Consider the following 13,576-nt stretch of genomic DNA (forward strand, 5'->3'; position numbering starts at 1 on the left):
ATAAAAATCGATCGATATAATCCTTTTCAATAATAAACCTTTTCAAAAAATGTACTCAAAAACCAACATAATTTAATATATTACACGAATATATCAACAACCATTTATGCACTCACATAATTTATGAAGGTAGCCATAGTATCTTAAAGTAATCTGGTAAATCTCTCAATGTTTCTTATTTAGGTACTTATTAAAACTATAAATTCGCTAGTAATTCAAATACCATCTAATGAGATACAAGTGGTAGAGTATAAAATTTACTTCGAAAGTCAACTTTTCTATAAAATTCATTCATGATACATATTTACAAGATAATGAGTATTGTTAAAAGAGTTTCCTCTGGCTTTATAACTATACTTTAAAACATATTTAATTTACGACAATTTCAATATAAAGCTTCATAGTACACGAACTTCAGTCTGATAATAGCATACGGCTAGGCATGCATACAATTCCAAATATTTGATTTTGTAAACAACAGTAGTATTTAGAGCATGAAGGAGAATACAAACTTTCGGTTAGAGCGTAGTACTATTCATCTTTATGCATTTACATCAACTATAAAGCGTTCATACAAAATTATTGCAAACGTAAACCGAAATACTTAAAGGGTTGAGACTCACTAGTGCAGCCCTCGGGGAACTAAAGTCTCACAGTCACACAGGAGCGTCAAGGAGGCAGTGTTCGTTCACAAATAGGTAAATACTGAGCATTGTATATCAGTGTCGCTACTGGCAAGATGCATATTATATCAACTAGTACAAACAAATCAGAAGACAGGCGCTTAGACGCTAGCTGCTGCCAAGCGCAGTATGAGAGATGTCGCAACAGTTATCATTATTTAGATCAACACAACTGGTGGATACTTAAATAAGTTTATTTTATGAAATAATTTATGATACAGTAAACTTAAATGTTTGATACCAATCAATAATTATTGGTACCTTAACATAAATCTTTCAACGGCTTTTAGACAAACGGATACGTTTCATTCTTTATTAAATTTAAAATGATTAGTTATTGTTTCTATTTTATTTCGTAGTATCAAAGTTAGTATAACTTGCGGTAGCTAAAGATAAGATCGGTAAACACTGTATCTAAATTAACATATTGGTACGAAAGTAGGTGGATATTCAAAACAGATCCTATAGTTTTTATATAATAGGCTCGACGATGTACGCATGACGTGAGAGTAGTATCGGTGTCCGTAGCCTGTCAGTTTATTTTTTATTTATCACGTAATACAAACAATACAAACGTTCTTTTGATAATAATTTATGTAATTGCTTTTAGAATACAACTAATGGAATACTTTAATAGAAAAATGGCTAGGTCGCGCCGCAGTGACATTGTGTGATACCGCGCATTTGACGTGCGGAGGCCGAAATATTACGACTTGACCTTAATTCCGGTGGTTTAATTTCAATCACGGAATATAATTGAACAATTGTAATAGACACTGCCTGATAGTCTATTAACAAAGGCAAGTATCGTAATGAAACTTTAAAAAATATTAACTTACTAAGCGTCCTGTCGATAGCCGATTTAAAAAAAAATCATTTTTTTATATCACAATTGTTTTGGACGAATAACGTTATCTATATCCAATAACTTCCTATCCTACAAGATTTTGAGCGGCTGATTAAAACGTTGTACAGTCTAGATTACAAAAACAAGCGGTAAGCGCAAAATCGTAGCTAGATAGACATGTATGTTGAAATGTTATCGTATTCATTACTGTAATAACAAGCTAGTCCGACACATTCCACCTGCTTGTATTATGTTGTAGGTGTACATCTGAAAATGTCAGTGAAACAAATTAGAGTTATGTCTATATTAGGTAATTACTTTCACTAAGTAGAAGGCAAGCATGCACAGTACTTTCATGCACTTTCATCCTCAAGATTACCGTTTCATGGCTAATAACTGGTAAGTAATAATCGGAAGACATAAAATGATTACTTACATAGGTGTCCGACGGTAAACAATATCTAAGAAACTATCCAGGTACGTACATAAATAATGACAGGGCGAGGCCCGTGTTATAAACACACGGACGGAACAAAGAAAGGCCAATTTGTTAGACGAGAAAGGGAGCACAATTTTAAAGACCGCGATTGAAACACCACTTGTATTTATAATTTATAGCAATCTGAGGGCAATCAGGCCTCTCCCAGTATAAGGCGAAAGATGTAATGTTAGGAATGAGAAACCGCTCTCCTCGTCGCATCGACGTCCGATATGGACACTCGAATGTGCCCGTCCCCAACAAGCGATTACGTTCCAAATCTAAAGCATTATAATAATAGCAAGAGAATTCGCTTTTTTTTTGTACAAAGCTTATCTACACATCGCAAAGTTACTCTAAGTAAATAGAAATGTCGAAAAGTAATGGTGCCGAAATACACGAAAAAATAAACGTCGCTGCTAGAATCGAGTGGAACACAGAGTACAGATGCGATAGTCGAGCAGTGAAAGATGCTGGGTTCTGAATACTCGTTCTTTTACTGTATTTTTTTTAATTTTATTTTAGAAAGTTCAGGCGTCCGCGCCGCAAGAGAAATTACTATAGCGCCGCGGCGACCGGTAACATCAGCGCTGCTCATCATTGTTCACTATTCATCCGATACTTTGAGACACATCGGCAAATCCTTGCCTAACCATCAATATTGAGTATTACCGTGAGCTTAATTCTTAGGAATCGGTGTCAGATTATCAACCTACTTGTACCAAATTGCATAAAATGTTTACAAATACATGACTTCTAACGTAAACTAGTATTTATGACTAATAAATATGGAATGTAAGTCGAGTTTATAATCTTGTAAAACACTTAAAAGTATATTTTCTTAGCTAAAGCTAAAATGTATACGGTAACGGGCGGAATTACATACAAATTAACAAATACGATTAACGGCCGAGAACCTTCACATCTCTCTTTCGTAACTGTCTTATTTCTCTATAAATTATTACTTTATTAGCACCTTACCAAATTCATCTGTGATATTTTCAGCCTTTAAGTATCGATTATAAGAAAATACATTCGTTATGATATCACCACGATAAAGTTCAATTGACTATCAATGGGGTGTGAGCGGTGTGCGGGGCGCGGGGGCGTGTTACCTCGCCTTGTTGGGCTTGACGGCTCCGTTGGCGGCGGCGCTCTTCTGCGCGATGTGCGTCTGGTAGTGCTTGGCTAAGTGCGCCTTCTGCCTGAAGCTTTTGCCACACAAGGAACACGTGAACGGTTTTTCCCCTGTATGCGTCCGCACGTGCACGTTCACTGAGTACTTATCCTTGAAACCTTTCGAACATATGGAGCAGTAGTGAAGTGATCTCTCCTTCCTAACTCCATTGGACGTGGAGGTGGCCGCTTGTATGGCCGTGCCCGACTGCGCTTGCGCCGTCGGGGCCGGGTTTTTACTTTGCGGTTTCTTGTATCGCCTATTTCCAGGCTTTGTGCTGGTCACCGTCGGCGACGCTGTCACTATTTGTAAATGCTGGTTGAGTTGGACTTCTCCAGCGGGTATCATAGTCACTAGTTCACCGTTAACGTGGTGTATGTTATACACACTCCGCGTCGGGTCGATTGGTTCTACGGTACAGAATGGTTGCATCGACTCACCAAGTTCTGTCGCTATCCTCTTTAATTTTTCGTAATCATCCGGATAATTTGTATCTAGCCGTGATAGTAAAATATCATCCACGCTTTGCGTCGAAGAAGGATTTTCACCGTTTGAGACAACGGTGGTGGTTGGATCTTCTAGTAATATCGAAATGTTGAAACGACTGGGTGATGTATTTGACATTACGGTATATATGTCGTCCTGGTACATGGATGGTACATCAGGTTTGTTATTATTTGTCGGGATGACTCTTTTTAATTCATTGCTAACTTCAACTTTCGCTGGATTTTTTTGTATGGTACTATATCTAATAAAGGCTTTTCCTTGCAACGCGCTTCTGAGTAAAGACTCATTCGACTCCGTATTTTGATCTGTTATTTTCCAGTCGTTGTTATTGTTATTAAATTCTACTTGATTTTCTAATAAGGTCGGTGTTCCGAGCAAAGACGGGCTATGAGAATCATCTTTTTTGTCTTGAAACTCGGGTTCTTCATAACTGTAGGGCTCTACCTTTACTAAATCACTAGTACTTAAGTCGGGATGCTGACTCTCTGAGTCACCGTCTTCATAGGTAAAACCTTCTACTTTTGGTAAGTCTTGATTGAAGTCATTTGGGAATCCGTTCATGTTTAAGATGGATTCGAGATCTAATGAGTTGTGGGTCTCGATATCGGTTGGACTAGACATGGATACGTCCTCTTCTTTAGCCCAGTACCGATTTGAGTTTGTTTCCGTCATATCGTGATTAAGTACGGTTAACGTGTATATTTGTCCATCCGTGTTATTAATTAATTTATTAGAAATTGCCGTGTCCGTGCAGGGATGCGTGCCATTTATGTCAGTTTCCTGGTTCCAGTAGAATTTGTTGAGATCTTCCAACATTGTATTATCCAAGCTACTTCGTTCGCGGTCCACGTTCCAGATAGAGTCGAAACTCTGCAGTGTCGTGGAGGATGTGGCGGTGGCCATACCACTGTTAGCGTTGACTGGCGTACCACTCACACTAAGCAAACTATTATTGTTCTGTTCCTTGGGTTCCTCTGAGAGCAAAGGGTTAGATCTTGAGTCGGGTGATTCCATGAACACATTGACAGAACGCATCTGTTGTTTGTACTGGGCATCAGTAACCTCGTTAGACGTCACGAAGTCAAAGAAATCCGACTTTGACAGTTCTGGGGCAGTGGCCGTCATGACTACCGTTTCATTTACAACCGAGGACGACAACTCGGTTCGTACTCTTATCAGGTTTGCTACATCAAGCTCGCAGAGTTTGTGTTAATCTTTGTACTACAATAAATATATCTAAATTTAAATAAGTGAATAACCCGGTATGACTTGTACTTTATTGGCAGTCGCTAGAGCGTCGGTAACTGATAGTGTGGAGAGGGGCGCGGGCTGGGGTGCTACTCGGACGTGCCCAACGTGCTCGAGTCAATCGGCGGACCAATCGAGTGTGCAAACTTGATCCGTACGTTACTTTTTCCCATTATTCACCCCAACCCTATTCCTTGCTGGTCGAGATCTCAGTATACACCTTCTTTTGCAAGGTAACTGAACTCGACCATATATTCCATGATGTTATGAAGGTCCTCGAAGTAGGTTCTCGTAGTAACGTGAAGTCAATCTGAAATAAAGAAAAGATAATGTTATTTAAGATATTCAGATCTCTGATTTTATCTCTATCTCTCTCATAAAAGCCAATAAATGTTGTTAAAATTATATGATTTTATCAGAACTGTATTGCGTTTGTTGGCGTAGTTTAAGGCAGAATATATCCGTATCAGAATGTTTAATTAATAAGCTCGCTCCGAGTCTTTAGATCCTGTACAAAACCAGGGCGAGCGAGTCACGCGTCGTGCCTATCAGGCATCACGTAGCGCTTGCGCGCTGCGCCCGCGCAGAGACCGCGCGGCCGCGCCAGTGCTTTTCGAGCCGGCTTTCAGCGCAAGTACTTTAATAAACTGAACATTACGTTTCATTAAAACGAAAGCAGAAACAAGATCATCACACGGTACGTAGTTCTAGCGGTCGCCTAAATATTTTACTTTCTACATTATCATAAGTAAGTTCTCATTTCCACATCCTTCTTAATGATTTCAGTTGCTCGTAAAGATTTACTCTTCGTGAAATAAATGTAGAAATTATGTTCTGTAACATTTAAAGCGGGAGGTTTATATGAGGCGTGTTCAATATACGTACATGTCGTAAAATGAGAAAGGTCTGTCAAACGACACGATGAATTGGAGCAAGCGCGAGGGACCGAAACACTCGATATTATGTTTCATCTGACAGCTGATACAATGGTAACTCGTTGATATTTGACGAAATATTATTTACTTGCTGTATCCTTTACAGACACCAATAATATTCATACGAAGGCGTGAATCTGTTCGTTAGATTCTCAACTTAATTAACCAAGTTGGAATTATCTAAATTGCAAGCTTGCTAAAAGGCTATATAGAGGGATGATCTGTCTCGAAGTTTCAAAATAAATAGCAGGGACTAACATTAAACCAATAGAATATCATCAATAATTTTGTGTGTTATAACTGTAGTTAAGTTGAAAATGGAATGTAATACTTTATAGCAATAAAACATTTTGGAACGAATCGTTAATTAAAAACAACGACGTTATTTTTTCAACGTCTTTGGCTTTCGGGATTCATGTTCTTAATTTAGTTAAGCATTGAATTATGAATTGTTGATGCGATGTTTGACTACATCGTCAGTAAAGATACAAAGACTGTCATGTAAAACAAACAAACTAGGATGCAGACGTGGATACTTTTAGAGTTGTTTTCCAATAACTTAATGATTTATTTTAATTTAAGACTGCCGCACTAACTTATTTCAGCTTGTGTCGCAGTGGGTTTCACAAATATTCAAGTCACATGACCTAGACGTTGGTCGAACCCGTAACGGCGTCTATATCTTGCCTTGGGTGTCTTTGTGCATGCCAATTGTATGTTTCTGAAACCCTCCGGCATAAGGATTTAATTCCTCAGTACGGGAGTCGTTTATAAAAAAAAGCTGATCAGTACTGACAGTACTCCACGCTTTTACCACACAAAGCTTATATTATCGTTCATAGTTTAATAAAATTGTATATAACCTGTCGTCATCTACTATGAACGAAACACTAAGTTAACATGCGAAATTGTTTTGCAACGAAGTCTGTTAAAAGTAGTGCTTTTGACATTACTTAAACTCTATTTCACAATCATTGAACGATCGAAGCGGTATATTTAGTTTAGATTGGTTGCTATAACATTGTTGATGGTTCTTGAGACATAAGTATCTATCATGAAGGTAAAAATATTGGGTCAAATTGGCTGCAATGTCTGCGTTTACGCTTGGTAGCGGGTAATCCCGTGCCGGAGCTTGCTAGAGATGCAGGCGACCATTAAAGCCTGCACTAAGGTCGCCGCAGTGGTTTCTGAGAATCTGTTCTCGTAATAGCTTCGTAAGCTATTAACTTAACCGATAAGCGTCGATTATTGCAATTGGTTCGGGTCTGTATTCACAACACGGCAACAAAATAGTTTAAGCGAATGATTGTAGGCATGCGTTTTTTTTATAATTACTTACAAAAATTTAGCTTTAATTGATAAATTAAAACAGGTGGATAATTAGTTGTTGCTCTCACTACTTCAAATAAATACTGTAAATTCTCGTATGTTTCGGTAGCAAATATTTATTGCAGTTATATTTTATTCTAACAAGCGAGTCCTGAATCATAGTTTCAATCCTGTAGTGAGGTAATTTAATCGTTATATATTATTTAATGGTATGTGGTAAATTCGAAAATACATAAGTTTAATTCAAACCCTGACTTAAGTAATTAGTCATAAATAGTAATAATCGATAAGTAAGGATGAGATTTTGATGACTTTGTATTGAGAAGTGGTATCTGGCGGCGGCTGTGCAGCGGCGGCGGCGGCGCGGCGCATGTGGGTTAACGAGCGCGGTTGCGCCACGGACGCTGCGCCCGCGCCGACACCGACCGACCGCTGGCTTTACATTAGCGGCTACACATACGTTACATAACGCATTGTTGATATTTTGATCAAATTTATATAAATTTAAAATAATTTTAAATTCGAATGATTTGTTCTAAATGTACCTATATGCGGTCAGATCTTAGAAAATCCTGTTTAAGTTACATATGCCTTGGCTTGCACTGTCACAAAAATGTGTGATTTTCTGAAGCGTCTTCGATTATATTAAAATGGTTTTGGTTTTTTTTCTCAAAATAAAATGAATATTAAGGCGAAGAATAGAGAAAATTTTGTCTCTAAGGTCTATATCAAGTAATCTAAAATTGCACTGTTCGTTAGCGCGAATACTCATTACATTTTATATCCATTAGTATTATTTCTAACTCCATGCCATCTGAGGCAAGTAATTAATGTCTCTTAAAGATTTATGTATCGGTATCTATTAATAGCATTCTTAAATTAATTGAAGAATAAAATTTCAACGCCATAGACATTGCTGTAATAAGATGTAGCTTTAAAGATACGTAATTTACGAGTTCTCTGTTACAATAGCAGTTGCTCGTCGAGTTTGGAGTAAGTCCGCTATTGTTCGAACGAAGTGTTATATATGAAAATATGGTCATTTTATTATATAGAACACTTCCGATATCGATAGTGCTGATCTAGTTCGATATCTTTAATTAACACGAATAAGCGGCCTCGATATCGTAACTACAATGGTCGACTTTATCTCTGAGCGCTATCGAACGATGTCTACAAATTGCGTCGTATTTACAACAAAAATAAGCGGACAATTAACTGTGAAGTTCCGATGTGGCGATAATGGCTAGTCAGAGCTGATCCAAGTGTTACGCGGAGCGAGGGCCGCGACCGACTCAGATGCGGATCGCGATACGCCGCGACCACAATGTGACGGTTTTAATTGGACGTTTTACATAGAATTGATTCGAAATAAACCTGAACACAACATGCTGCTGGTAATTCTGTGCGGCTCAAGGCAACGTGCAGCACGATGTTATGATACTCGGTGACTACCAATTATTTTGGATATTTTTATTCGATAATCGGTGTAGCTTTATAAAAACTCTGAATATACAGGTGCGCTACGACTTAGGTAATTTAGTTTTGTAGGTCAACGTTGCTCTTCTTTAATAGCAACAATTCCTGCAATGGCTGGGCAAGATAATCGGTAGACTTTAATAACTTAAAACTAGATATTTTCACTACTTATAACTTTGAAGCGACTAGTATTTAGTACAAAAAACTGAATGCTTCAAGTAATCAATATTTGTGGAGAAGATATAACATGTAAGTATCTATTGATCAATAATTATAGAAACAGTTTACAAGCAGTATAAATGCCGCTCTGTTTCATATCTACAGGTATTAGTAGTCAGCCGTAAATGGGAGTTGGCTGGTCGTTCGCATACCAGAGCGCGCGTCGCTCGCCGCCGCACGACCTCTGACATTTGGACAGAAGATGACCGCTTGCTACGTACAGCCTTTGATCTTTCATAATGTTGCAATTTTATGCCAGATTATTATAACGAGTCGGTTACCAGTAAAAGTGAAATTAACGTTGCGCTGCATATCTGTTGGCGGGCGTTACTATAAGCTCGAATGACACGCGGTTAATTGCAGTTCATGCAATTAAAGGGCTCGGCTACGAGTGTGCTTCTAAGTTCCGAAGATTCTCAACTTCCACAAGGTTCTGTATACACCTATATGAACTATCAATCATCAAATCTTTATTAAACTTTTTACATGTTCACTGTTAAATGCCTTACGCAAGCAAGAATTAATGGAATAATTTAGAAATTCCATTACACAGGTAGGTGCTAATACGTACGAAATCTAGTTAAATAATTAATTTGGTAGATAATAAACGCGTGGGGCTACCTATAGTGCTGTTATAAATGCCAATATGGGTCGATTGCGGTTTACATGCTGATTTATGGCAACGGGGAGACCGGTGGCTACGCAAGGATGCACAATCTAGTCGTGACATTAATGGCGGAGATTACTTGCTTACGCGCAACTAGAGTGCGTCGAATTCTGACGTAAAATATGGTTAGTATTTACATCGGATAGTGGTTGCTCGAGTTCCCACGCGGCGCGAATACTGCACCCGACACCGGCTCTCAAACGATCGGACACATGAAAATGTTGTAAAGATAGATTTCAATGAGTTTGAATATTTAATTCATTCTGATGTCAGCAACATGAGTTATAGTCAAGGAATCTAGTCAGTGATACCAGTAGCAGTGTAGAACTGTTCATTTCTCGTAAGCCTATATATGCTAATTTATTGAAAACATAAATCTATTTCAGTCTTTATACATTGTTTGTTACGAACAATTCTTTGGTGTATAAACGGGGCTTTATTAAATGGCTTCGCTTTCTTCTCAATATTTTATTGATGTCCTTCCAAATAGGAGATGTTTTATTGATGTGTATAACAGGTAGGTGTAATAAATTAGTTGGTTAGATTCTGTATTCTATGATCGGGTGTGTCGACCTGTCGTTCAGGTTTAGCTCGATTTAGGAGCTAAAATTATACTGCGATGACCGTTTTGTCCTACAGAAGAGCTTAGTGAACCAAGCTAATTGGACGAATCATTAGTCAGAATTACGTAATCCAGCTGAATTCGTGAATTCGATTCTAAAAATTAATTTACTCATCTGTTTTTAGATCGTAAACATATAAACAGATTTCGAAAATTAGTACTCTGTCATTTACTTAGATTGGTTTCTAGATATGGTAACTAAATATTTATTATTTAAATAACATATCTTAGTGAACATATAATTATGATATTAAAAAGAAATGAGCACACTCAATTAATCATTTCTAATCGTAAGTTGCAAATCAGTCTGAGAAAAAAAATCATAAGTTTGAAGTAATAAAACAAACATGCAGTATGTTTGTTTGCAATAAAGTGGTTGCAATATTTCAAATAACAGTAAATATTGATGTATAATGTAATTAAGAGTCATCAAGTATCTAGAGTCGAGCTAAAAGTACGGCTGTAGTTAATTTATCTGCATAGGACAATACGCGTGGGATAAGCGTCAATCACGAGTTCGTGTTGGAATAAGCCATGATTGACCTACATCGCAGGTGCACTCACAAAAAAGAGAAACTGCAGTATTGCGGCGCACGAAAGAAAATCTTATTATCGACATAAGGGGCGATATTCGAGACGGCCGCCTGCTCCAGTTACAGAAAACGCTCCCTCCGATTTGGATCCGGTTCGATCTGGTTTCGTGCGAACCTGCCTTCACTCTCTTATGGTGTTTTAATCACAGTTATTTACAGAGTACTTTATAGACATTGTCGAAGTAAAAATCTTTTCTGTTAAGTAAATAAAACAAAAATGCATCCGTTCAGTTTAAGCTTCCTCTCCGCAAATCACTTTGGAATGCAATAAGTTTGAATCTTAGTGGGGTCCGAGCTCTTGCAGCAAACACGAAACGTCATGTACTTTAACAATAGATTGTCTGTCATATTAAAAGAACGCTAAGTGCGTGCTGTTTCGAAGAGTATGTATTATATTATTCATATATGAATTACGTAATTCAACCAATAATATACTGTATTCTTTACTTTATGAAGATAAAATCTGATTGAACTCCTTGAATTTCTAAACAATTACTATAGAAATGATGTACCGTCGCCCACAATATAGTTTAATTTCGAACAAAAAAAGTGAAATATTAAGGTCGAGACATAAATGTTTGACGTCCACACAAAACAGCCAGTTAGCTTTTGACAGTTAACTCCTTGTCGTAAAAAAAATAAAAAGGTATTGACTAATTGGTGCGCACATGCACGTTCGATTATATGCGAAATGTGCTAATATAATACGGAGGCAAATTGGCATTAAACTTTTGACAGAGGGTCAGTGCGTGGTTGGGAAACGAAAGTAGCACCTGGTGTAGATTCGCTTTTGTTATTTTTTTCGAGATAGTCTTACGAATATTGAATTACCCACAGAGGCTTGGATGTCACGGTTCACTTTATTACTTTTCGCACGTCGCTGAGTATTATTTTTTTCCTCATTTAAGAGTATGAAGAGATTCGATATTACACGCAAAGTAATTAATCGAAAGTGTTGAACTACTACTGTACCGGATATCAACCGGTTTTCTATTTTTGTTAGTTTTATACCATCGGCTTCCACCTTAAACTATTGTGCTACCTTATAACTAACATATCCGATTTAATTATTTTGTGCTGGTATTTACAAAAAAAAAATATTTCGAAATAAGATGACCGGTCCGTAAGCAATTGAATGACTCAATAGAAAAATGTTGTTTTAATTTAAAACAACAGTTGTGAGGCTAGGAATGTTTGCGTAGCTTTAATATCGCACCGTGCAAAAACCCATTCCGGATTTTGTTATTATAAAGTAACTGAGAGCAAAAGTCAATGTAATTATTCGTTCACGTATTGATCTCGGTATAAATAACGAGTTGTTGCAACTCGTTACTTGCCATTCGGGAAGTAAAATTATAGCGTGCATAAACACTAATGTTTATACGAACATACACATTTAATGTAACTAGAATAAAATTACAATATCATACACTTAGGTTTACTTTGAATCACTATAGCATTATATGATCTAAAATAACTTAGATTACAATGATAAGTTTAAAAAAAGGTTTACGTATCAAATTACAAACAAATTCTTGTAACATTAACTAAATATATTTGTACTACTAAAATAATCTGAATCCCCATTATTTAAATAAAGTTATAGAATAGAGAGTTCAGAAAGCAATCTACAATCGATCTTTCATATTTATCGATTCTTCTTTCACATTAATAAACAAAACATACTCATTTCATATACAATCGGAATATATGGTCTATTAGTCGAGAACGGTCGAGTAATAAGTTGTATCTTGGTTCGCAATTACTAACGAGCAGTAATATCTCATATCGCGCCTAGCAATATGTCTAACGCAGAATCTTAATAAAGCTCATCTGTGTTACTGCAATCATTCGAGGTTAGTTCATAACCAACAACTACTTGCAATGATAACCAATGGGTAATCAATCAATTCTTTTTTTTAATTTTGTTCGCACGCCAACTAATAATTTATTTTAAATATCTTTGTAGATGTTTCAATGTAAAATTTTAAAGATATAGTTATGATTTTGGTGACATTAATATTTGCTGGGCGGTACTCCGTCTAGTTCCGCCCAATCCAATCTTTGACATCAATACAATACAACTTAAAACATTAAATAAGTATGTAAGTATTTAGCTTTTATAGATGTATAATATTTAAAAGAATAATCGTATTTTACACCCAAATACTAATAGACGACTTATAAGTCCTTCTAGGCGCAAACAGAAACAGTAGTCGTGTCGCCTAGGTACGTAAGTATGCATAGAACACGGCTCCGATCGCTTTCCACGGTGTAAATGACTTCAGGTTAATAATTTTCAAATCGTGATCTCACATCAATTTATTTCACCATTAATAGTTTGTCCTTATTTATAGGTATTATCACGTCTATCGGCCGCAGTTTCGTAAGCTGCAGTTTAACATCATTTGCATATTCCGCGCCGGTGTCGATGTGGTCCCGCGCTGTACATCGAGCGAACACTAATAATTACAATTTACAGGCTTTATGTATTTCTAGTGAGACATATTTCGGTCGATAACTTACGACGGAATTGTTTGTTGTACTTTTGTGAGATACTGTATTGCCCAACAGTATTGAAGAACTTCGAAAATGAATGGAAGGAATCATTTGTACAAAGGTGTGTCTCCAATTTACCGGATTATTGACCTAGTACTAGTATCTTGGCAGGAAGAAACGATGGATTACAAATTCATAGATGCTTCCGCTGCTTAGAAGTCATTTATTTTTTGATTGATATTAATATACATATATAATGTGAGTATAACAACAGTTTGAATGTTTATTATAAA

At 36.9% G+C, this 13,576-nt stretch overlaps 1 protein-coding gene across 3 annotated transcripts in view; it reads right to left on the reverse strand.

Annotated features, from left to right (window-relative positions):
- Positions 1-1,047: 1,047 nt before the first annotated feature.
- Positions 1,048-13,576, reverse strand: part of LOC113492666 (transcriptional activator/repressor GIS1) — a 57,063-nt gene continuing 44,534 nt past the window's right edge. For all 3 annotated transcript variants that reach the window (XM_026870257.1, XM_026870258.1, XM_026870259.1), the window contains one exon: positions 1,048-5,250. In XM_026870257.1, coding sequence (XP_026726058.1) covers positions 3,120-4,817 — 1,698 coding nt within the window. In that variant the 5' untranslated portion in view covers positions 4,818-5,250 and the 3' untranslated portion in view covers positions 1,048-3,119. The remainder of the gene's footprint in view (positions 5,251-13,576) is intronic.

The sequence above is a fragment of the Trichoplusia ni genome, chromosome 4 (assembly GCF_003590095.1).
Source record: "Trichoplusia ni isolate ovarian cell line Hi5 chromosome 4, tn1, whole genome shotgun sequence".
Lineage (NCBI taxonomy): Eukaryota > Metazoa > Arthropoda > Insecta > Lepidoptera > Noctuidae > Trichoplusia > Trichoplusia ni.